This window comes from Tenrec ecaudatus, chromosome 1 (assembly GCF_050624435.1).
Source record: "Tenrec ecaudatus isolate mTenEca1 chromosome 1, mTenEca1.hap1, whole genome shotgun sequence".
Taxonomy (NCBI): Eukaryota; Metazoa; Chordata; class Mammalia; order Afrosoricida; family Tenrecidae; genus Tenrec; species Tenrec ecaudatus.
In genome coordinates this window covers 165,442,648-165,469,097 of record NC_134530.1, presented here as the reverse complement: position 1 = coordinate 165,469,097, position 26,450 = coordinate 165,442,648, and the positions used below count along the sequence as shown (strand labels likewise).

The 26,450-nt window shown below is 38.9% G+C and overlaps 1 protein-coding gene across 6 annotated transcripts in view; it reads left to right on the top strand.

Annotated features, from left to right (window-relative positions):
* The window catches only part of ASH1L (ASH1 like histone lysine methyltransferase), a 224,459-nt gene that overhangs the window by 26,738 nt on the left and 171,271 nt on the right, over nucleotides 1–26,450 (top strand). For 5 of the 6 annotated variants that reach the window (XM_075562771.1, XM_075562808.1, XM_075562762.1 and 2 more), the window contains one exon: nucleotides 22,531–23,054. In XM_075562771.1, coding sequence (XP_075418886.1) covers nucleotides 22,632–23,054 — 423 coding nt within the window. In that variant the 5' untranslated portion in view covers nucleotides 22,531–22,631. Of the gene's footprint in view, nucleotides 1–16,168; nucleotides 16,223–22,530; nucleotides 23,055–26,450 lie in introns of those variants that run through there. The other variant, XM_075562790.1, reaches the window with a different exon arrangement.

Here is a 26,450-nt window from a genome sequence, read left to right as displayed (position 1 = left end):
TATGAGATACTGTTGTGTACCTGTATCAACTAAATAGCAGTCTACTGTATACACATAATACTGTATTTTAACTACTATGCCTGGCACATTAATAGGTGAATTTACTATGTTAATGTGAAGGGACTTCAAAAGGTCCGTGGAAAACACCATTATCTTTCAATCAACAAACTTTTTGAAACCCCCTTGTACTGTACAATATTGTATATATAATATAATAATTAATTGTAGCTATATACGACTTTATACTTAAGCTAATATATAATCTGTGCTTACCACAAGTGGAGCCTGCAGGACTAAAATAGTGTTAGGTGAATCAGAGGCTATTGCTGGTATAGTTCTGTGCCATATAGGATATGAAATTTATAACAAAGTACTGTATATATTATTAGCAACTATAGGTTAGTTTAGGTTGCTTTGTAGACATTTTATTTTTGACCTTTCAAATTTTATTTTAAACTTAATTTTTTTCTGCTTTTTGATTTTTATGTAAACATTCTCAATTTATATTGCATATCACTTTACAATTTAACATACAGGATTTGAATCATCCACAGCATTGTTCTCAACTTCTTTATAATGTTCCACTGGAAGAATTATAGGTTTAATGACTTGCACTGATGAACAATGATAGATTATCTCCTATACAGTCAGAGGGGCTCTGGAGATACATGGTGAAACCCTTGTCTGTTAACCAGAAGGTTGGCAGTTTCATCCCATGAGAGGCAAGATCTGGCTGTCTGCTTCTCTAAAGATGATAACCTAGGAAACCCCCTCTGGTGTGGGGCAGTTCTGAAGGACTCGATGCAAATGTGTTTGGTTTGGTTTGGTTTGGGGAATGCCTGAAGGACCTGGCTGAAGTTCTTGGTGAAGTATTGGCTGCTTCAGGAATAGGTAACAGGTTTGTTTGCTCAGTTTGCCTTTCTCTTTTTTTTTTTTTTTTTAATTTTTTTCTCTTTTTTTTTAATACTAAAATTTATGGGTGTTTATTAGGGAAGTTAATAGGCTACCATAAGCCTATACCAAAAAGCACGATAAAGCATATAATCCTTTTATCTGCAGCATCCTTTTATCTTTTCAGCAATGCTGGTAAGGCAAGTCTCTGGTCCTTGGCCTCTCAGTCATGTGGCCTCTTGGCCTTCTCTGCCAATTGTGACAGAGATACTTTAGGCTTCCCACTCTGCAAGTCAGCCTCCCACTTGAAGACATTAGTTTGCCTTTTCTTCTGTTGATAAATTTCTTTATGTGCAGCAAGCACTGCATGAACATTCCTACTTGTGAAAAGCATACTGTGCTTGGGCCCCTCTCATCAACCCTTAGGTAGCTATTAAGGTTTACAAGAAATTGACTAGTCCTGAACAATGAACCTGTTCTGTACCTGTTATCCTCCTTTTCTCTTGGTTATTTCCCTGCTATTTGCTCCTGCTCGATCTCCCACATTGATTTGCGAGTCCCTCAAGAATTACTAGGAATTCTTCAAGGTTCTCATCATCTATGTCTACTAGGTTCAGTGTGCTAACAGGGATTTGCTTTTGTGCTTGGTCCTCAGTCCATGTAATTAGCAAATTCTCTATTTTACCTACTGTATTTACTTGTGTATAAGCCGAGTTTTTCAGCACAAAAAATGTGCTAAAAAACTGGGGTTCGGCTTATACACGGGTCAGTGGTACCCCAGCGAGGTGTAACATTTCGCTGGGTCCCCCAAGGTAACTGGGGGAGTGCCCGTTCTTGTGGGTGATTGCCATTTCTCTGCTGTTCATTTAAAGCCCTGCTGACACTGCAGGTCTTTGAATGGTTGTTTACTCACATCTAACCAATCAGAGCCGTCCTATGACATGGACGGCTCCAATTCTCAGAAGCACCCATAGTGATTCACGTACTCCGGCAGCTGAACTGGTAAGGCTGTGTCTGTGGCTGCGCTCAGTCTCTCCCCTCTGGTCTCTGTGTTAATTCACATCCTGTATCCCCCGCCCGCACGGACTCCCCCCCATCCTCCCGGCGGGGGTGGGGGTGGCATTACCATGAAAGTTCTTTTTCAAAGTCTTGTTTTTTTATCTTATTAGAAATGCATACTCTTGAACCAAAACAAAACGCCGGTCATATGAGGCTGGTTTGAAAATGAAGGTTGGGTCAAGAGCAGAAGAGAGCAATAACAGTATTGCAAGTAGGGGATTCTGTGTTGACGAAAAGCAAGTGAGGGAGTGGCGGAAAATGAAGGCTGACTTGGAACAGACTCCAAAAGCTAAAAAAGCTCATTGTGGCTTAACGTCTTTTTATGGGACTCTAGAGAGTGAATTGCATAAATGGGTTATGGAGTGTCATCAAAATGGTTACTGTGTAACACACATGGGAATCTGCATACGTGCTCTACAAATGGCTAAGGATGATAAATATAAAGCACCAGGCTTTGAAAAATTTGCTGTGTCAGCAGGATGGTGTACCTGCTTCATGACTAGGTTTGGCCTACTATGTTTGAGACCAAGAACAAAGATTTCTCAGAAATTGCCACAAGACCTTGTCATTCCAGTCATTTATTATAAAACAAAGAAGAATTTATAATTATGACCTGGCAGATATTGGGAATATGGATGAAACTGCCATGACTTTTGATCTCCCAAGCAACAGAACTGTGGCAAGTTTAAGAGAAAAAAAACCATCTTTCTCAAAACCACAGGAAATGAAAAAAAAAACCACTTTACAGTTGTTGTATCACGTTTGGCTAATGGAACTAAGCTGCGTCGTGTCATTATTTTTAAAAGAAAGACCTTACCTAAAAAGATCAATTTCCTGCCAAGAATTACTGTGCGTGCACATGTTAAAGGCTGGATGGATGAAGACAGAACAAAAAAATGGCTGGAAGAAATTTAGAACTGACGACCAGGAGCAGCCTTAAAGAAAAAGCCATCGCTACTCGTTTGGGATATGTTCAGAGCCCACCCATCAGATGACATAAAAAAATTGGCAAAATCTGGTAAAGTTACTTGAGCCGTTATTCCAGGTGGACTTACATGTGTACTGCAGCCTCTGGATGTATCTTTGAATAAGCCTTTTAAGGACCGTGTGGGAAGGATGTGTCATGAATGGATGTCATCTGGTCAAGCCCGACTAACAAAAGGAGGAAATCTCATGAAGCCTGACATAGAGTTAATAGCAAAGTGGATTCGAGATGCATGGGAAGACATTCCAGAAGACATGGTGTGATGTGCCTTCGAGAAATGTAATATTAGTAATGCTATGGATGGCAGTGAAGACTGCGCTTTGTATGAAAATGACAGCAGTGATGGTGATGACGGTGATCTCAGTGAGGACAGCGTTTATGATGACCTCACACCAGATGAAGCTCTGCATTGGGATACGGATGATGATGAGGAATCCAGTTTTGAAGGATTTTAACTCTTTACATTTTAGTTTGGTTGCTGATTGAGCTCAGGGACTAGTACTCTGAAGGTATTGTTGGTACCTTATTTTTGTTGAACCTGTTTTTCATTTACTGTGCTGGTTTACTAATGTTAAATGACTTGTCCTTTTATTTACGTTTTTTATTTAAAATAAATATTTAAATACATTCTCCCACTGATGTCTCAATTTTTAGTAATTTTATTTTCATTTGTGTTGATTATTTAAACTCACCAATAGTGTCTACATTTTCCACCCTAGGCTTATACTCGAGTCAATCAGTTTTTCTGGTTTCCCAGGTAATAATTAGGTACCTCGGCTTATACTCAAGTTGGATTATATTTGAGTATATTCGGTAGGTTCCTTTTGCATTTTTGTTAACCTTGTTGTTTGTAGTGAAGTTGATCCTTAAACAGCTTGGGAAAATCTTTGATTTTAGGATTGTTAAGATTGTGGGGTCTGGTTTGTCTACACTGGGAGCAATGGCATTCTCTGATTTTTTTTTTCCCCTTGGTGTTGTTTCATAAGTTTTTGTTTCACTTCCAAATTCTTTGTCCATGCCTGCTGCTGCTGCTGTCACTAGCACTTGTTTGCATCATTTGGGAATCATAATGCACTTTTCAGTGATATTTTAAACATAATACTACATTATTCAAGAGAAGAGCCACCCATGAGATTGGATGCTGCTGCCTCTGCAGTTAAATGGCAAACTTTTTCTTTGTAATTAGGAAAAGTTAACATTGAATTAATGATAAGAGTATAGTATATGAGTGTGAGTTAAAAATATTACTATAAAATCACAAACATTGTTTTAAAACAAAAAATCAAAACATAAAGCTATTATTTCTCAACACAGCCTCCATCAGGGGCTATAGACAAATGAAATCGATGTTTCCATTGTGTCTTTCACCTTTCCTGTCAATTCTACCCTCGAAGTCTCCCATCTATCTGTTTATCACTGTCTTATGTTGCTACCACCCTGATCTATTAATGTCAGTCTTATGTCTGGTATCTAGAATCAGGTTTTGCTTTCTAATCTTCTGTAGCAACAAGTGAGGCTTTCTCAAAATACTAATTGTATTTTGTTACTTTGCATTTTAGGTACTTTTTACATACTGTACCCAGCATTTACATCCCAATTTTTGCATGGCCATCCCTATTCAGACTTTTGAGTTTCAACTTAAATATTTGTCTGAGATATGTTTTCTATTCCTACAAGTTCCTTTGGCACACTACTTTATAGTAGTTCTTTTTGTTAACCATAGTTTTATGTTATAATTGTGTATATATATGTGTGTATGTGATTAGTCATTATCTGCCCTTTTTGAATTTAAATTTCATGAGACCAAGGACTGTATTTGTATGGACCTTGTTTGTGTTATCACGTTAGCTGCAGTCTGTTATAATTCTAAAGACATATTTTGAGACTTGTACAAAACACAAATGAATAAATATGTGAATGAAAGGATAGGTTACTAGAAAAGAATACATAAGGCTAACGATTAGAAAGATTGTAATACAGCCAATAGAATGTGTCTTAGAAGCCAAGGGAAATTTTAAATGTAGCAATTAGGCCAGAGGTAGCAGAGAAGAAGAATAAGCTCAAGAGTAAGAACCATCTTTGGGAGGCAGTGTAACATAGAGACGCACGCCAGGCTTGCTTCTGTCCTAATGACTATAAGTCTTTTTTTTTTTAATTCCTAGAATAGTAGTAATAACTATTTCATAGAGATAGTTGGACTTACATGGATCATACACATAAAACATTAACATGGAACCTTCATGCATTAAGAGTTTAATACTACATGTTTTTATTTTACCTTCTGATATGGAATTATAAAGATTCATCCTTGCAGAATAAGGGTCTATCAAAGTGTGTCTATTCCCTTACTATGTTTTATGATACACATGGTGTCTATGTGGGGTTTTAGTATGGGAAGTATTAGATGGGTAATTCTATATCATAGAGAGAATGGAATATGGAGGTTAAAAACAAATTCGAACAACTTTTTGTATTTGAATTGCTTTTCCAGGTATTTAGTTTCACACGGAAGGGTCCTGGGTCCCTGGTAGTGCAGTGTTTAATGAACTTGGGCAGCTGTCTTAGAGTTGACCGTGGTGGTTGGAGCTCACCAGCTCTGAGGGAGAAAGATGATAAATCTATTTCTGTAAAGATTTAAAGCCTTGGCAATGCTCTGGGGGCAATTCTACTCTGCCCTTTCGGGTCTTTTTGAGTTGAAATTGACTCAGTGGTAACATGTATTTTGGCTTTAGTAACGTAAAAGGATATACCTGTGAGAGGCTTTCGTAACTTACTATAGATTATGATTTAGCTTATAAATGTATTCACTGTATTTAACATACTTTGTGTTTCTCTATTAGTCCAAATAGCTTATTCAAAGTTGTAATGACTCACTCAGAAAGACCTCATACTATAGGTAGTTATTTAGTTGCCTTAGACTAGGGGGTTATTGATTTGGCTTCATAATTTGGAAACTTAAGTCCCTAAATTAAATACGTGATGATTGTTGAATTTGTGTCTTTGAGCACAGACATTCTAGTATTCTTAATTGTGTTAGCCTGGGACTGTGTTTTAACTTGAATTGTATTGTAGTACAGAATATATTGTGTAGAAATAGCTCATTTTTGCTCCTGGATGGAGAACTGAAATTGTATGGATACCTTTCCAAACGCACGATAAAATATTCATGAAGAGCGAAAAGTTCAAAAAGGCTATTCTGGTTGCTATTGTAGGGACTGCATTTTAAGCAGTTTACACTCAAGATAAAAATATTTTGTGTTGCTAAATTAATTTAAAGTTTAACATTATATATGCTAAAAGCACTTAAATGTGTTATTGTTTTTAGGTGCTGATAGATGGTTTCAGCTTCTAGTGAACAAGAAAGGTTACCTGGTCCTGTGTCATCTTCACAATTGTTCTTATGTTCCAGCCTATTCTTGAAGCCACTGTGTCAGTCCATCTTGTCAAGGGTCTAACTCTTTTTCGCTGCCCCCTCTATTTTACCAAGTATGCTGTCTTCTTTCAGAGACTGATCTCTCCTGATAACATGTCCAAAGTATGTGAGATGAAGTCTTGCTATTTGTCCCCCCCTGCCCCCGCTCCTACCCTAAGAGTGTGTGTATGTATGTATGTATGTATGTATTTTTTTCCATATTTTATTGGCATCTAATCACATATCATACAATTCAATAGTTCAATCATTCAATCATATCAAGAATTGTACAGTTATTACCACAATCAGTTTTTGAACACAGCCCCATATAGTTAAATCACCTTTAAAATGAGTCGTGTAAGCACCACTACACCCCCTATAACCCTTGCCTCAGTTATTATTTCTATGCATCCTGTCCTTCGGTGCTTCACAAACTGGGAAACCTAATAGAAACAGTAAAACAAAGTCGAAATAACATGTTAAAGGTGCAGTAACAATAGTATAAAGATAAAAATACAAATAATTAGAAAGAAAAGACCACCCTCAATATTTTAAAAGCCAGGGAAGAAATTTTTGCCATGGAACACGTAAGAGATACTTGCACCTAGAACACATTTAGATTGGGTCAATAGGGAGGTCAACTGACCAAGTATCAAGTTTGATCCAGTAGGATCAAGATTACAGTGATCTCTGTCAGTCAGTGTGGCTGTTTGAAACTCTTGCCTTTCCTGTGGCTTAATCTAACTACCGTATATACTCGACTACAAGCCGGATTTTCCAGCACATTTTTAATGCAGCTTTTGTGGTGAAATTAGGTGCCTCAGCAGATATTTGGGTCAGCTTTACTCGAGTATATATGGAAGTTACTCTGCAGGTGGGTTTTGGGGTCTCACAGTCCTGCAAAGCCTTCCTTCCTTCCTTCCACCAATTGGCTGTTCATAACTTTAGCTCTGTTATTTTTCCCTTCATCATATTTGAGTTTTGTTATTGTCATCGTTGGATCACACCAAGCTGGTATGCTTCCCTGTGGACTAAAGTTGACTCTTCGCTTAGATAGCTGCTTATTTGAATACAAGCCTTTAAGACCCCAGGCACTATTCTGATTGATAGCTGGGGCCACTGTCTGCATTTTTCACCTCCCGTGCATTTAAGGGGCATTCTGGTTGTACTTCTTCCAAGAGAGATGTTTGTTCTTTTGACAGTCCATGGTACTTTCAAGAATCTTCACCCATGCCATAATTCAAATACATCAGTTCTTCTTCAGTCTTCCATATTCAGTTTTCAACATTCACATGCATATGAGGTAGTTGAAAATACCACACAAAAAAAGAAAATACCTTGACTTGGATCAGGCACACCTTAATCCTGAAAGTAACATCCTAGTTTTCAACACTTTCAAGAGATTTCTTGGACTGCTGGTTCCTTGAATATTGATTGTAAATCCACACAAGAGGAAATCCTTGACAACATCAATCTCTTCTCCTTTTAATATGTTACCTATTGGTCTAGGTGTGAAGATTTTTGTTTTCTTTACATTAAGTTGTAAGGAATAACATGCATAATACATAGGAAAAAGTTAGCAAATATTAAGCATAAATATGTTTTAGACACTGGGCTAGAACAGTAAATTAAACTGATCAAAATTTATTTCCTGGTGGAGTTTACATTCCCTAAAAAAGATATAGATAATAAACAATCAAAATAAATTGAGCATACATTTGTATGTGAGAGGAGCCCAGGAGAAAAACAGAATAGGATGACAGGATGGGTATTTTGTCTACCTGTTGGGTGGTCAGAAGGCCTCTGTCAGGCAGACATGGAAAAAGGAAAGAACAGCCTGGAGGAAAGATGTCCTAGTCGGACATCATAATGAGTGCAACGTGTGTGAGAAATACAGGGGTACCTATGCCCCTCCTTTTTGGAACTGAGTTGGAAGACTCAAAACTACTACCATCAAGTGGATTCAGATTTACAATGATCCTGTAGGAAGGGACTGTTCACTCTTCACAGGAGTAGCTAGTCCTTTTAAAAGCAGAATTTAAAATAGCAAGCTCACTGTCCTGCCTTTGGGAGCCTTGGTGCCGTAGTGGTTGAGCTGCTAACTGCAGTCAACAGTTTGAAACCACCTGTTGCTCTGAGGTAGAAAGATGAGTCTTTCTATTCTCATGAAGAGTTTCAGTCTCAGAAACCCACGGGAGGCAGTTCTACCTTGTCTTATAGGGTTGGTATGAATTGGCATCAATTTGATGGCAGTGTTTTACTTAATTGAGATGTTAGTGATGGGGAGATACTGGTAGGGAATAAACAGAGGTAGCGGGGATATAGATAACATAGGTCTTGATAGGCCATTGTAATGATTTTTAATATTCTGAGTGAGATAACAACTGCTATTGATAAGATAGAATAAAACTGCCCCTTTGGGTTTCTGAGGTTGTAATCTGTACTGGAGCAGAAAACTTCATCTGTCTCCCTCTGAGTGGCTAGTGAACTGCTGACCTTTCGGTTATCAGTCCAATGTAGAACCTACTATACTTCCCTGAATGAGATAGGAAGCCATTAAAAAGAATTCAAGCAGAGGGGTGACATGATTTAGCACTGCTTATTAGTTGAGAGAAGCGCAGCCCTGGTGGCATAATGGTTACACAAGTTATATAGTGGCTACACAAGTTCAGCAGTTCAAAACCACCAGTGCTTAGAGGGAGAATGACGAGGCTTTTAATTCCTGTAAACAATTACAGTCTCGGAAACCCACATGGGGCAGTTCTACCTTGTCCTATCCGGTCGTCATGAGTTGAGTCAACTCTGTGGCAGTGAGAAGATTGTAAGACACAAGAGTTGAAGCAAGAAACCAATAGAAGAATTTTGTCGTCATCAAGTCAGATGTTAAAACTAGGATCAAAGCAATGAGAAGTAATAGATTCTCTGTAATATTTTGAAGGTAAAGGTGACAGATTTCATATATTTATAGGTAAATATTTGAAGCATAAGAGAAAGAAAGGATTTGAGAATGATTACGAAATTTGACCTGACATCTAAAATGATGTCATTGCCATTTAGTGAAATAAGTAACTTGATGTGTGACAAGCAAATTGGAGTTCTTAGACTTTAAACTTGAAGTGCCTGTTTATAAGATGTCTAGTTGGTGTGTCAAGTAAACATTTAGCGCTGTAAATCTGGAATTTTAGGAAGAGGTCTCAGAGAAATTTGGATATCATCAGTGTTAGATTGTATTGAGAGCCAAAAAACACTGGATCTCATCATCTAGGAATTGAGTATATAGAGAAAAGGAAAGATCCAATGTCTTGGGCAGTCTAATATTTAGAAATTAGAAAAGGAAGAACCAGTAAAGGAGACTGAGGTTGAAGTAACCAGTCAGGAAAAAGAGTCAAGAGTCCAGGGGAGAAATGAAGGTGCTATTCAGCCACATGGTTTGGTTTTTGGTTGAGTAAGAGCAGAGGACTGAGAATTGATCGTTGCACTTAGCATTGTGGATGTCACTTATAGCCTTGATCAGCAGGGTCTGTGGCGAGATGGTGATGAAAGCTTAATTAGAGTGCTCCAAAGAAAACAAAAAGAAAGAAGAGGATTGGGATAGGAAATGCAGACTATTCTTTCAAGAAGTTATGTTGTAAAGAGGAACAGAATTGTGAAGCTGGTAGATGATGTGAGGTGAAGAGGGATTTCCATAAATGAGGCATAATTGTAGCACGATGGGCATTATCCAGAAGAAAAATGGGAAATGAGTGTTGGGGGTGGGGATTGTGCTCTTGAGAAGATGGGGGTAAAGGTTGAATTTCAACTTCAACAGTATAGGAATAGGCAGGTTATATTGGCAACTCTTTGGGAATGCCTTCTTTTTCTATGTCTTGAAAGTTTTGTCTTTAAAATTGCTTACTAGTCCTGACTCTTGAACCCAGGTTGGTGTAGTGGTTAAACATTCGACTGCTAACTGCAAGGTCAGCAGTTTGAAACTCCATAGGAGAAAGACTTTCTACTTCTGTAAAAAGTTACAGTCTCAGAAACTCACAAAGACAGTTTCTACTCTGTTCTATAGTGTCGCCACTATGAGTTGGAATCTACTCCAAGGCAGTGAGTTTCGTTTTTGGTTTGGTGCTCTCTATTATGGATATTACATTTTAGTTTTGCGTTTTCCTTCTCTGATAAGTTTCTGCCTTACACTGGTTATGTTTTCTCTGGTTTTATTGTATTATGATATAACTCAAAAACTCAAAGTTGGCTCTACCCATGAACCACCAGGCCCCAATGTGTGCCTGGGAGATGCACACTGAATTCCTGCAGAGCTGAATGGATCCAGGTGGTGTAGTGGTTATACACTGGGCTGCTAATCACGAAGCCAGCAATTTAAAACTACCAGCTGTTGCCTGGAAGAAAGAGGCAGCTTTCTACTCCCATAAAGAGCTACAGTTTAGTGGAAGAAAGAGGGGCAGTTCTCTGTACCACAGAGTCCCTGTGAGTCAGAATCAACTCATGGCAGTGAGAAGTAAGTTGAGAAGGAGCGAGCCCTGGTGGAGTAATGGTTACATGTTAGGCTGCTAACTGCAAGGTCAGCAGTTCAACTCCACCAGTGGCTTCTCAGGAGAAAGATGAGGCTTTCTGCTCCCAGAAACACTTACAGCTCTGTTTCCAGACACAGAACATTGAGAAACTGATTATGGGAGACATGGTTAGGTTCAAAATGTAATATCTTATCATTTGATCTCCCCTTTGATCCATTTTAAAGCTGTTTCTGTTTTTAAAAGTGAAGGGCACCTACCTGTGGATGCAGGCCCTGGTGAATCCCCTCTGACCATGGACCTGGTGTGGAGAGCCTTGCTCTCCTGCAGAATGCACTGGGAAGTGGATTGTTGCAGATGCAGTTGGGTTAAAAGTTCACTATCTATCATTTGATCTCCCTTATGATCCTTTTGAATGTGTTCTAGTTTTTAATATCTTCTGCTTTCCTCTCGATTGAGGTCTTTATGTGTTTTAGATGGTTGTCCTTGTTAGTTTGGTCAGCTTGTTTGTGCTTCCATATGTGAAAAACAGGGGAGGAGCATCGATAGTGACAGTAACTGATGAAGGGTTCCTGGGGTGGGGTGAAGGTCGGGGAGGAGGGGAATTAAAACAACAACAACAAAAAACCCTCAGACTCACTCCCATGGAGTTTATGCTGCCTCAGAGCGACCCTATAGGGCAGGGTAGAACTGCCCCTGTGAGTTTCAGAGGCGGTAATATTTACAGGGGTACAGCCTTCTCTTTCTCCTGAGGAGTAACTGGTGGTTTCCAACTGCCTACATTTTGAATCACAGCCCAATTCATAACCATTACACTACACAAACAGATAGAAATAGGTGAGTAAATGTGCAGTAGGAGCTTGTGTCAATTTCTTTCTGATTGTTTTTGTCTACACAGTCACAGATAAGACAGTGGAGCAAGTGGAAATGATAAGAAATAGTTGTCAGGAGAGTTGTCTCAGAATAGTTAATTGGAAAGACTGGTCATAGGGGACTCTAAAGCAGCCCTAATGGTCTATTTGAGGCTACTGATCAGAAATATGTAATTTAATATTTGAAAAAATGCAGTTAAATATACAGAAAACTATAAAATAGTCAACGTATAATAAAAATATGTCTAGATTTCTCATTACAAGATAAAGTCATGATGTAAAGTAGGAAAGAGGAATTTATATGTGCCAAACATTGTATAAATTTTACCATCTTCACTTTTAAGAAGTAATCCAGCAGTACTTTTTTCAAGAGTTCTTCCAGCAATCCATGGTACAGTCAGCATTTTCTACCAACATTGTAATATAATTGCATCAGTTCTACTCCAGTTTTCCTTAATCACTGTCCAGCGTTCCATGACTTGGGTCATAGGTACCCTAGCCTCATTGTCTAGTCTTCATTTTCTAACACTTTTAATAGGTCTTGTGCAGACCATTTGCCCAATGCAATATGTCCTTTGCTTTCTTGACTGCTGCTTCTGAGTGATCCAAACAAAATGAAATCATAGACAGCTTTAATCTCTTCTATTTGTCATGCTGTTGTCTGTTGGTCCAGTTGAGAATTTTTGTTTTCTTTATATTGAGGTGTGTAATCCATATGAAGGCTGTAGTCTTTGATCTTGCATTAGTAAGTACTTCAAATCATCATTGCTTTGAACAAACAGTATTATATCATCTGCATATCAAAGATTGATAATGTGTCTTCCAGTTATTAACGAGCCTTCCTCCAATTCTTTTTCTAAAAATCATTTTATTGGGGAGTCTTATAGCTCTTATCACAATCCAGCATACATCCATGTGTCAAGCACATTTGTACATTTTTTGCCAACATCATTTTCTTTCTTTTTTTTTTTTTGCCATCATCATTTTCAAAACATTTTCTTTCTCCTTGAGCCCTTGGTATCAACTCATTTCCCCCTTACCCTACCTTCCCTCCCTCATGAGCCCTTGATAATTTATAAATTATTATTATTTTTATGTCTTATACCACCCGCTGTCTCCCTTCACCCACTTTTCTGTTGTTTGGCTTCCTGATAGGGGGTTATATGTCCATCATTGTGGTCAGTGCCTCCTTTCTCCTCCCCCACCTTCCCCTTCCCCTCCTGGGATGGCTACTCTCATTATTGGTCCTGAGGGGTTTATCTGTCCTGGATTCCTTGTGTTTCGAGCTCTTATCTGTACCCGTGTAACATGCTCTGGTCTAGCCAGATTTGTAAGGTAGTGAGGTGGGAGGAGATTCAAGAACTAGAGGAAAGTTGTGTGTTTCATCAGTGCTATACTGCACCCTTGCTGGCTCATCTCTTCCTTCTGACCTTCTGTATAGGGATGCCCAATTGTCTACAGATGGGCTTAGGATCTCCACTCCCGCCTTCCCCCTCACTCACATGGATATGATTTTTTTTGTTCTGGATCTTTGATGCCTGGTACTTGATTCTATCAACACCTCATGATCACACAAGCTGATGGGCTTCTTTCATGTGGGCTTAGTTGCTCCTCAACTAGATGGCCTCTTATTTATCTTCACTTTCCTCCAATCCTAAATTCTTTATATAGTCCAGCTTTTTGTATTATTTGCTGACTATACAGGTTGAACAAGCAGGGTGAAATAGGCGTTCTCAAACTACGGCCTGCAAGCCACATGCGGCCCACTGAGGACATTTATCTGGCCCACTGGGTGTTTTTTTACTTCAAAATAAGATGTGCATAGTATTTTTAAAAAAACTATAGTCCGGCCTTCCAACGGTTCTGAGGGACAGCGAACTGTTTAAAAAGTTTGAGGGCCCTGTATTTGGGCCAGGTCTGAACTAGGCAGCCCCATTTGGAATACGCAGAAGCTGGTCCCTGCCCTGCACATGCTTCCCTGCTCATCCCAAAGGTCAGCAGCAGACTGAGGCGCCAGATTAGATAACAGTGAAACCAGATGTTCCCCATCCTAAGAAAGCTGCAAGGAGTCAACAAGCAATTCTCTTAGTTTCCAGACCCATATGCTAATGACCATAATTGCCATACATTCCTCACCACTCTTTTCAAAACCCAAGCCCCAGGTGCTGAGCAAGACTTCCCTGACCTGTTGGCCTAGATCTCAGAACCTTGCCCTGGAGCTGCCTCCCATCCCCCCTTCCCAATAAAGCTATTTCTGTTTCTGCTCTCCCTTGTCCTGGCAGTTATGTCTGTCTTCCTTCCTGTACCTCAGTTTCACCCTTTGCTTCCTGACTGACTCCCATCTTTTCTGATTTAAAATCATCCAATATCTTTTTGTTCTGTTTGAATGTCATATGCCCACTGCCATGAAATCAATTCTGACTCATGGTGACCTTATATAAGATTTCTGAGGCTGTATCTCTTCAGCAGAGCAGATAGCATTGTTGTGAGGCTGCTGTGAAGTTGAACCCACCAACTGTTCGATAAGCAGTCCAGTGCTTACCTGACATTCCTACCAAGGCTCCATTGAATGGTGTACATTTTAGCCCTGGTTGTAAATGCTTGGCTAGCTTTCTTCTTCTTCTTCTTTTTTTTTTTTTGGTCTAACAATTTAGTATGGTTTAATTTGGTACAAAAAATAGAAATTCATTTATAGATAATATTTACAAGAGCAAAAAGACATAAAGTATCTAAGTACCCATGAATGAATGAATATATAAGTAAGATGTGGTATAGATATACAAATGGAATATTCACCAATAAGAAAAAAATGAGTTATTAAAATATTGTGAATCATGGATGAATCTGGAGGACATTATGTTGAGCTAAATAAGTCAGTCACATACACAAATAACCAAATATTGTATGGTCTCAATTTTATGAAATACCATGAACAATAAACAAAAATTAACATCTATTAGTGGTCCACAGGCTAAAGGAGTGTATGTTTTGAATTATAGAGACCCTGTGTACAACAGAACAAAAGAGTGCTGGGTCTTGCACAATCCTCAAATGTATTGTAATGCTTCAGAGTACTGTTGCAGCCACTGTGTCCATCCATTTTGTAGCTGGTCTTCCGCATTATTGCTGACCCTCTACTTCACCAAGCATGATGTACTTCTTTAGGTACTGGCCTCTCCTGATAACATGTTCATAATATTTAAAATGAGGACTCATCATCCTAACTTCTAAAATATTTTCATGTTGCATTTCTTTCAGGAAAGTTTAGGTTGTTTATTTGGCAATCCTTGGCACTTTCAGCATCCTTTAACAACAAGTAATTAAAAGGCATCAATTATTATGCTGTATTCCTTATTCTTTGTCCAGCTTTCATGTGCATATCAGGATGTTGAAAATAATATGGTTTGGGTTAGCATGTTAGTCATAAAATATCTTTGCTCCTTAGCACTTTAAAGATATCTTTTGTGGCAGAGTTCCCAATGCAGTATATTATTTGACTCTGTGCCTGCTGCTTTCATGAACAAGGAACCCTGTGGTATAATGGCTGCTACTGGCAAGATCAAGATTTCAAAACCACCAGAAACTCCCTAGGAGCAAGATGAATCTTCACACCTCTAGAAAGAGTTATCATCTCTGAAATCTACAGAGACAGATCCACTCTATCCTATAGTGTAGCTATGGGTCTGAATCAACCCAGTGAGCTGTGAGTGAATTTTGATTTATTTTGCTTTCATTAACAGTTATTTTGATTTTTTGGGGATCAAATAGTAGTTTACTTTAGACGCTCTTGTCTCATAATTAGTTTTACATTTTTAAACAAAATTATTTATTTTTTAATTAAAAAACATTTTATTAGGGACTCATACAACTATCACAATCCATACATACATCAATTGTATAAAGCACATCTGTACATTCTTTGCCCTCATCATTTTCAAAGCATTTGCTCTCCACTTAAGCCCTTTGCATCAAGTCCTCTTTTTTCCCCTCCCTCCCCGCTCACCCTCCTTCATAAGCCCTTGATAATTTATAAATTATTATTTTGTCATATCTTGCCCTGTCTGGCGTTTCCCTTCACCCCCTTTTCTGTTGTTCATCCCCCAGGGAGGAGGTCACATGTAGATCCTTGTAATAGGTTCCCTCTTTCCAACCCACTCACCCTCTACCCTCCTCCCAGTATCGCCACTCACACAACTGGTCCTGAAGGAATCGTCCGCCCTGGATTCCCTGCGTTTCCAGTTGCTATCTATACCAGTGTACCTCCTCTGGTCTAGCCAGACTTGTAAGGTAGAATTTGGATCATGATAGTGGGGGGGGGGGCGGGCGAGGAGGAAGCATTTAGGAACTAGAGGAAAGTTGTATTTTTCATTGGTGCTACATCGCACCTTGACTGACTTGTCTCCTCCCCAGACCCCTCGGCAAGGGGATCTCCAGTGGCCGACAAATGGGCTTTGGTTCTCTACTCTGCACTCCCCCCTTATTTACTATGGTAAGATTTTTTTTGTTCTGATGATGCCTTATTCCTGATCCCTTCTTTCGTGTTGCACAGGCTAGTGTGCTTCTTCCATGTGGGCTTTGTTGCTTCTGACTAGATTGCTGCTTGTTTACCTTCAAGCCTTTAAGACCCCAGACTGCTATACCTATTGATGTTTGGCTAGCTTTTAAAAGGCAGATTGAACCCACTGTTCTTCAGGAGAAAGAAATGGCAATCTACATCTGTAAAGATTACCACCTTATAAACAGTCCCTGGGGCAGTTCTATTCTGAATCAACTTGATGGCAGTGGGCTTTTTTTAAGTGCTGTTCATTGTAGTTGGTGAGAATACAAGGTATAACAGACAAGAGAGACTCCTACTACTTAAAAAAAAAATCATTTTATCAGGGGCTCATACAACTCTTATCACAACCCACACATATATCAATTGTGTAAAGCACATCTGTACATTCATTGCCCTCATCATTCTCAAAACATTTGCTCTCCACGTAAGCCCCTGACCTCCTCATTTCCCCTCCTCCCCCTTCCCTCCCTGCTTCCCCCTCCCTCATGAACCCTTGATAATTTATAAATTATTTTGTCATATCTTACACTGTCCAACGTCTCCCATCACCCACTTTTCTGTTGTCCGCCCTCCAGGGAGGAGGTTATATGTAGATCCTTGTGATTGGTTCCCCCTTTCCACCCCACCCTTGACCTTCCTGGTATCGCCACTGTTCACCACTGGTCCTGAAGGGATCATCTGCCCTGAATTCCCCATGTTTCCAGTTCCCATCTGTACCAGTGTCCATCCTCTGGTCTAGCCAGATTTGTAAGGTAGAATTGGGATCATGATGTGGGGGGGAGGGGGCTGGGGGAGAAGCATTTAGGAACTAGAGGAAAGTTGTATGTTTCATCCTTGCTACACTACACCCTAACTGGGCTTGTCTTCTCCCCCATGACCCTTCTATAACGGACGTCCAGTTGCCTACAGATGTGTTTTGGGTCCCCACCATGCACTTCCCCCCTCATTGACAATGATGATTTTTTGTTCTTTGATGCCTGATATCTGATCCCTTTGACACCTTGTGATTGCACAGGCTGGTTTGCTGCTTCCATGTGGGCTTTGTTGCTTCTAAGCTAGATGGCCGCTTGTTTACCTTCAAGCCTTTAAGACCCCGACACTGTATCTTTTGATAGCCAGGTACCATGAACTTTCTTCCCCACATTTGCTTATGCTTCCATTTGTCTTTAGCAATCGTATCAGGGAGGTGAGTACACAATGACATGATTTTTTTGTTCTTTGATGCCTGATAACTGATCCATTCGGCACCTCATGATCACGCAGGCTAGTGTGCTTCTTTCCATGTGGGCTTTGTTGCTTCTGAGCTAGATGGCCGCTTGTTTGGCTTTAAGACCCCAGACACAATATCTTTTGATAGCTGGGCACCATCAGCTTTCTTCACCACATTTGCTTATGCACTCGCTTTGTCTTCAGCGTGTTGGCAAGGTAAGCATCATGGAATGCCAGTTTAATAGAACCAAGTATTCTTGCATTGAGGGAGTACTTGAGTGGAAGCCCAATGTCCATCTGCTACCTTAATACTAAACCTATAAATATATGCACATAGATCTATTTCCACATCCTCTTATATAAATATATTTACATATGTGCATACCTTTATTTAGATCTCTATATATGACCTTTGCCTCCTAGATCTTTCCTCTATTTCCTTTGACTTACCTCTGGTCCCTCTGTCATGCATACTCAGCCTTCATTAGGGTTTCAGTAATTCCTCTCAGTTACATTATCCTTGGTCATGCCCTGCCAGGCCTCCTACACCCTCCTCACCACCGATTTGGATCACTTGTTGTTCCCTTGTCCCTGGGTTTGTTAACACCTCTTCCTTTCCCCTCTGCTCCCCCTCTCCCATGTCCCCCCGGAATTGTCGGTCCTGTTGTTTTCTCCTCCAGATTGTTCATCCAGCCTGTCTTATTTAGACAGACCTGCGGAGATAATAACATGCACAAAAACAAGACAGAGCAAAACCAAGCAACAAAAGGAAACCAAACAAAACATCACCACCCACCAACAAGCCAATGACAAAACAATTAAACAAAACTTAACAAGAAAGAAAAGCTTGTAGTTAGTTCAAGGACTGTTTGTTGGCCTTTAGGAGTATTTTCCAGTCAAGTCTGTTGGGGTGCCAAGCCCTGGCCCCAAAGTCTATTTTTGGTGTTCCCTCGGGACTTTGTTGCTCTGTTCCCCTTGCTGTTTTATTCCACTCCCTTAGTGTTTTGCCTAGGTGTGGTGGGATCAGATTGGGCGGAATTCCCAAACTGTGTCTCCAGTGTTGTCCCCTGTAGGGCTATGGGTCAGTGAGGGATGTTGTGTCTCATAGTGGGGCCCGCCATATGGTCTTCTCTGTGGATTGGCTGTTCTGAGCAGGAGTATTGTCCTCAAGGCTTCATGGACTGTCTTGTGTTTCTCTCTCTTCCTTCCCCTTCATTTGTGTTCTGATCAGACATGGCCCTCTCCTGTAGCTGCAGATTCAGTGCTGTCCTCTGAAATAAGTTCTTCTGGGGGGAGGGGCAGCTGTCCAAGTAGTTGGGATTGTGGCCTGCCCCTCAGACCTCTCCACTGGTTTCCTACTCCATGCCGGCATGTTGCATTCACCTCTTGGAGCACTGGGTTGAAGTCTGGTCCCTCTTTCCGTGTGGAAATATAAACAATACCCTCCCCTTGGGGGAGGGGGGTTAGTGCCCTGTGCCCCCTCTACAAGACTCCTACTTCTGTGGGACATCTTAATGTTAGTAATAATGTACTACATACAGTGTTACAGCATATAATTTGCAGATTAGCATTTTCAACCCTTAAAGACAAAGATTAGGATTATACAGATACTGATAATAAAAGACAAAACTGAAGAAAAAGAAGACATGTGACTTACATCAGAATCATCAATAGAACCCTATCATAAGACAAGCACTACTGTACAAGAGCACTTCAAAAAGTTTTGTGGAAAATTCCATGATCTTTTTTCAGTCTTATTTACTTTGAGTTAAGTGAGGAGCTTATGTTTCAGATGATCATTTTTGTATTCAGCAATTTTAACTTCTCAACCTTCCATTAACCTTTCCCTTGCCCCTCCTTTTGTCTCTCTTCTTGATCCTTGAGAATATTCTCTTCCTCTGCATGCTCTTTAACTCCTGTTTATCCTCTAGCCCAGTGGTTCTCAACCTTCTTGATGCTGTGACCCTTTAATACAGTTCATGTTGTGGTGACCCCCCCCTCCACTGCAACCATAAAATTATTTTTGTTGTTACTTCATACCTGTAATTTTGCTACTTTTATGAATCAGGCGACCCCTGGGATTGGGTCATTCAACTCCCAAAAGGGTCACGACCCACAGGTTAAGAACTGCTGCTCTCAATTGTAGGTTCCCAGACTTATTTAGTCTCTTGTCCCCTTTTCAGAAAAAAAAAAAAATTACTCAGCACACTCCTGGCAATTACAAAGATTTGTACTGTATCCTATAATCCAGTATAAAGGGTAGGCATCTGCTTTTGCAACCCTCTTCAATGGTTCTCCTGTCCGTTGGGAAAACAGTAGACTAGCCTATTCATTGTCTTGTCCACCCCCACCCCTGCTTTTCTTTTCCCTCCCACTGCAGGTAACTTTCAAAATCTGTTTTTTTTTCGTATGACAAAGAAGGGGAGAAAAAATGCCTGTCATTTAGCTTCCCCGGGGATTGCTCTAGTCACTCTTTGGAGCTGATGCTGTAACTGGGGCTGATGGTACATTTTGCCATCTCCACCTTCTCTTTCTGTGTGTGATGTTGTACCTATGGTCTGTATCCCCTTCAGGCCCCAGGGCACAAGGGGAAAGCTCCCTCCTTTTCCCCTTATGCATTGTGTGATGGTCCAATCAAGCTCCTTTCACTTTCGGAGCACACACACTGCCCTGGGGAGGGGTGCAACCATTCTTTTCGTGGATGACATTGAATCCTGAATATTCCTCCATTCACCTGGCAGGTGTGGGAAACAAGTTGCCTCACCCCTCTCACAAGAGCTCCAGGAACTGTTCTTCCATGTGGGATGGGCTGTAAACTCATGGTCAGTTAACTGAGTTCCTACTCTTCTTGAACTCTGTGTGGGTTCCACTCTCAGATTTTCTTAGTGTTCAACTAACTCACTTGTTCATTCCTCAGAGATTTAGATTTCTAGGTTTTTCCTCTGTAACTGTTTTATCCGTCCTGTTGAAGAGGAGTCATGTAGTGTATCTACAGTGCCATCTTTTATTAGACATCACAATTTTATTTCATTTTTCCACAGAATTTTGGAAGCACATTCATGTAAGTCTGCTTGGGGCATGGGACTCCCTGGTTGTACAATGGCTAAGTGCTCAGCTACAGCACATAAGGTTAGCAGGGTGAAGCCCTGGTGCCATAGTGGCTCTGAGGAGGGCTGCAAACTGCAAGGCCAGTAGCGCAAACTACCAGCTGCTCTGTGGGAGGAATGTGAGCCTTTCTAAGTCCGAGAAAGAGTTACCCACAGGGACAGTTCTACCCTGTCCTGTAGGGTCACTGTAAGTCAGAATCTCCTCCATGGCAGTCAGGTTGTGAATAGACCTTGTGATCTCTAAAGATTGCAGCAGAGGAAACCCTGTGGCAACTCAACAACATATCATCTTGGGCATGTAGTCAACAAATGTGGATCAGGAAAACAAACAAGCAAAAATGCATCAGTAGTTCAACTGAGACACAAATAGGTATTCAGCAAAGAATCAGGTCATTGCAAGTTTTAGATGTAGGTCTGAAAATATAGGTACACAGTCTGTTACTTAAAACTCTTGTTGCCACAAGTCATTTAGAAAAGTAATACAGATTGGGTGAACCCCTACTGTGGAGGTTGAGTAATACTCAAACATTAATACCTTTCAGTTGAAATGTATAAGATTTACAGAAATTGTGATAATTAGCCTAAAGTGGCTCTAGATCATGTCAGGGTTTGACATTAATGAATTCTGACAAACCTACTTTTCCACAGAGTTTTTTGTACTTGGGAGCTTTGAATTCATCAGAGAATTTTGAACCTTTATAGGGAAAGAAAGCACATAGCACAGAAACGAGCATGATTTATTTGGGACAGTAAAGAAAATGAATTAATTAAACCATGGTAACTCTGTGTTATGAAATACGGACAAATAGCTATGAATAGATGAATAAAGTCAGATTATGAAAAACTTGCAATGCCATTGTGAAGTCTTACAATGTGAAGGTGTCAGAAGCATTGTCAGAGGGAGAGTGAAAGAAAGAGCATTCTAGTCATTTGGACGATGTATTCTAAAGAGTTTCATTAATTGTTAAGTTGCAAGGGCTTCAAAAAAGCGGTGTAAATATGAAATTGAAAGACTGGAATTTTTCCATATTTAGTAGCCCCCTCATATTTATTGGGTAGTATCTTAAAATTGTAATTATGAAAACAATTTATTTTGTTGCTCCAGTCATTGAGCTAGACACTTTATTTACATTCCTTATTAGAATTTGTTTCAAAGAAAAATTGGAAGTCACCTAGTTTAAATTTTAAAATATTCTGCTTCAAATATAGAATTTTCTTTCAAATACTTGCCCTGGATCTTGAGTCATATATATATTTGAAATAAAGAATACAAATCATTGAGAATGAAAATTGTTTTTGTTTTGTTATTCACAAGTTATAACAATTTTAATTAAGGAGTCATTTGTATAATTATTTGTCTTTCTTACTAGAGTATAAGCATCGTAAGTTTTAGAAACTGGGTATGTTTTGTTCAGTAGTTTATTTCCTCGGAAGAATCTTGGGATAAATGAATAAAGTAGTGAGTGCATTCATAGGTGAACTGTATTCTAGCAGCAGATATAATTCTAAAATACATTTCCCTTGAAATGAAAAAGTGCTAACCTGTGTGAGGTTATTTTTATCTTAGGCTACATTTGCTTAGCCACCAGTTTTAGACGCTTCTTGTTTGAATTATAATAATGGTATTTAAGTTTTGATTTGTATAATACCACTATAGTTTTTCATGATATTTATAGACTGGAAACTTATTTTAAATGTGTTTACATTTATGATTTTATATGAATATGTGTATATACATACCCGTACTATTAAACTGTATTTATAACTAAATGAATTTAAACTTATTTTGAACTATATTTTGTTTTAAATGTGATATCGGGTTGTTCTGGATAGCCTTATCCTCCCCACACACATATTCATTATTTAAACTAATCAGTAATTTACTTCTATTCTGATAACTTTTTGTTATGATCTATTCTGCAGAGAAAGAGATGCTGGTTGCAAGTCTTGGAGATCTCTGTTTTTTATGGAACATAGTTCTATAAAATTTTCACAAGATTCCTTGGCAGTAACATACACTTGTGATGGACCCTAGAAATACTGCTATGTTAGGATTGGGTTCTGATTCCGAAGGATTTTCAAGAAAGAGTCCCTCTGCCACCAACACTGGCACACTGGTCAGCAAGAGAGAAGCAGAGCTAGAGAGCAGCACAAAGGAGGAAGAGGACCATTGCGAGTGGAACCGGGAAAGACACACGGAGGCGGGGAAAGAGGATGGTGCGACTGATGCTCAGCAACAGTTTTCAGTGAAAGAAACAAACTTTTCAGAGGGAAATTTAAAATTAAAAATCGGCCTACAGGCCAAGAGAACTAAGAAACCTCCAAAGAACTTGGAGAATTATGTATGTCGACCTGCTATAAAAACAACTATCAAGCACCCACGGAAAGCACTTAAAAGCGGGAAGATGACAGATGAAAAGAATGAACACTGTACTACTTCAAAACGGGTAAGTAGAATTCCACAGTCATTGACAATACTTGGATTTTCTATTAATTTAAATCTAACCTATATACATACTCCAGGAAGCTTGAGTTTAATCTTTCTATGTTACCCCCAAATAGCCTGTCTTGTGAAGTGTGAGTGTTACCGGGACCACACATATGTTTGTGAAATTATGCCAAATATTGTGAATGGAGTAAACCTACATTGCACTCTTCATGTAGCATAGTGCAAAGAACATTAGCTTTGTAGTTAGGGAACATAGATTCAGATCTTGTCTTCCTATTTATTAACAATGATTTTGAACAAATTAACAGACAACATTGCAGCTCAAAGGTATTGACTATAATACCACTCAACATTCCAGAATGCCAAGCAGCATATTTTGAGCATATGTTCAAAACAAAAGAAACTCTTTGCCATTGAACCAATGTTGACTCACAGCAACCCCCTGTGGGTTTCCAGTACTTAAGTGGTTACAGAGTAGTAAGCTCATAGTCTTTCTGCAGCAGAGCTGCTGGGGGTTCAAACTGCTGACCATGCGATGCAAATGGAAGCCCAACTTGTAACCACTGCACCACCAGAGCTCCTGTAACATGTTGAAAGGTGTTGTTAAATTAATTATCTTACTCAGCACTAATTCCTTTTTTTACCCCCATTAGTCAAGTTAATATGTTTAAAAATGCCTTGTCAGCTATTCAACGTCAAAAAGACTCACAGCTACTCTGACTCATGAGACCCTACAAGATAGGGTAGAGCTGTCCCTGTGAGTTTCCAGGAGTGGAACTGCTTGTGCGAGTAGAACGCAGAGCACCTGGTGCTTCCAGACTGGTACTGACCTTGATTTGAGATTAGCTGCCCAGTGTGTCACCAGCATTCCTGTTTAGTAAAAATATAAAGTATGTTTTTGATCATATGTTGACCACATGTTTAAGTCACTTTAAACCAAAACCAAACTGCTGTTGAACTAACTCTCAATTCATAGTGACCCCCGTAGGACCAAACAGAAGTGCCCGTAGGGTTTCCAGGGCTACAATCTTCATAAAACAGATGACCATATCTTTGTCCCCTGTCACTCTAAAACAACTAACGTCAGCATGTAGATTTAAACAGTATGTATACTTAAGTAAAACACAGCTTGACAGAAAGAGTGGGTTTAAATATTTTGGCTAAACTTTTCGAATAGTTCTAACTTTTTAAAAAAAAATGATTTTTTTGCAGCTGTTTTTTCCATTTTTATCTTATTGTGAATTAATTAGGGATTTACATTTCAGATAATCAATTTTGTATTAAACTATCAAATCCCCAAATAATTTGCTCTTAGTGTTGTGCTTCCTTCCCTGCCTCTCCCCCCCTCCCCCAATCATCTTCTTGTTGAGTATTTCCTTGTCCAAGTTTACCTCTCCCTCCTTTTTTGGCTGCTTTTTCCAGAATGTCAAATTCATGTGCATTTTGCATGCTACCAGGAAACATAATGATACAGGTGCTTTGTTCTCCAGATTTCTATGGCATTTAGAATGTTTTAATTCTATATAAGATTATAGAAATCTAAGATAACCTGAAATATTTTGTTGGTAAATTCCATTTTGAATGGGTTAATAGATTATACGTAAAACAATAATAGGGTTTGTCTCAGTTCTTAAAAAACAAACAATAAAAAACTTGGATGGATTTTAGTTGTTTAAATATGTTTAGCCTTGTTTCCCTCAACTCAGGAATGAAGGTAATACTTGCTCCACCTAAAAGTTTTTATAATGTTGGTCAAGAAGAATTTTATCTAGACTTTTAACTTTAAATAGGTTTTTGGTATTTTTGAACAGCTAACTTATAAAGGGCTCCAGGATGATTGTCTTTAGTGATCTTTCTAAGGTGGGCTTTAAATAGGCAATGCTAAAGGATGATGTTTTATACTCAAAGATTTCACCAATCAGTGCTTGCTTTCACTCGATAGGAGTTTATATCCTGCAGATCTTTGTAGTAGAGTGCAGTCTGTGTGTTCTGAGAAAAGGTATCTGTATATTTACAAAAATTGCTTTTTGTTAGTGCTTTCAAGTCGGTTCTGACTCCCAGTGATCCTATGTACAACAGAAACACTACCTAGTCTCCTGCCATTCCACAGTTCCATGTTCGAGCTCACCGCTACAGCCACTGTGTCAGTCTGTCTTGTTGAGGACCTTCATCCTTTTTGATGCCCCTCCACCCTATCAAGCATAATGTATGCGATAATTATGTGCACATGCTATAAGTGTTTTTTGCAAACCTGGCAAATCTCTCATATTTTGGTTTCCTTTGTGTAAATGGTTGCCTTATGTATAATAATAATAAAGGTGCTAATAAATTACTCTTTATATCAGGTTTTATAAAGAGAGAATACCAAATTAGGTATTATTTCTCTGAAATTTTTTGCCCCACCTTTGGTCCATCTTTGGTTTTTGTCAATTCTCAATGTGGTGTGGTATTTTCCAAGAAAAGGAAAACGTATAGATAAGTTAAATATATTTAGGTTTGTTTTCTATTGTTAAAACTATTATTCTGCTTTTAATCAGATATCAAAAATTTATAGTATGTTATCATTGTAAATTTGTCATTTATTTTTAAATGTCAAAAATTTTATGAGATATTTGGAAGCTCTTTAATTATTTTTTAAGGTAGTATGGTCAGATTTGTTCAGTTGTCATTTTTCTGGTAAATAGAAATGTAGAGTAACATCTCTATGCTTAAGATGAAAGGTTTTAAAAAAATATTTGTTCAATGTGGCTGTTATCAGTCTATTTTAATTGGGAAATAGGATCTTGTGTTAGAATCAACTTTGAATTGGCACAAGAATGGAATTTATGGTTATAGTGAGTATTCTTTGGGGAAAACTGCTTTCTGCCAGTGCTTCAGCACTTCCAGAGGAGCAAATAAAACCATGCAGAGAAAGTCTAATTTATATTTGAAAGCGAAGCTGCTCTTGTGAGGTTTTCACATATGTCTCTACCCTTGAACTTGCTATCCAAATAAATTTACTTAGCAAAGGATAAGTAAAACCTGAAAAACTTAACATTTTTTTTAATGTATAAAGATATAAATAGCTAACCAGCAAATTTTGTATTACTTTAATTAGGTAATAGTATGTCTATGATTTAAAATTTTAAAGATAAAACTTTATTATTATTAAATACTTTATTATTTAAATGATTATTATTAAAAATACTTTATTATTATTTTTTTTAAACTTTCCCTAAAAAAGTTTTGGAAAGACCCTGTAAAGACAATGGATGTGATATTATATTACCGTATCTAATTAAGCAAAACAAAAATTTCTAAACCAAAATAATGAAAATTGTATATGGTAAAACCTGTGAGAGCCAGAACTCACCTAGATTGCTTTGATTTTCCAGGCCTAGCAAGTTTTTCCAGA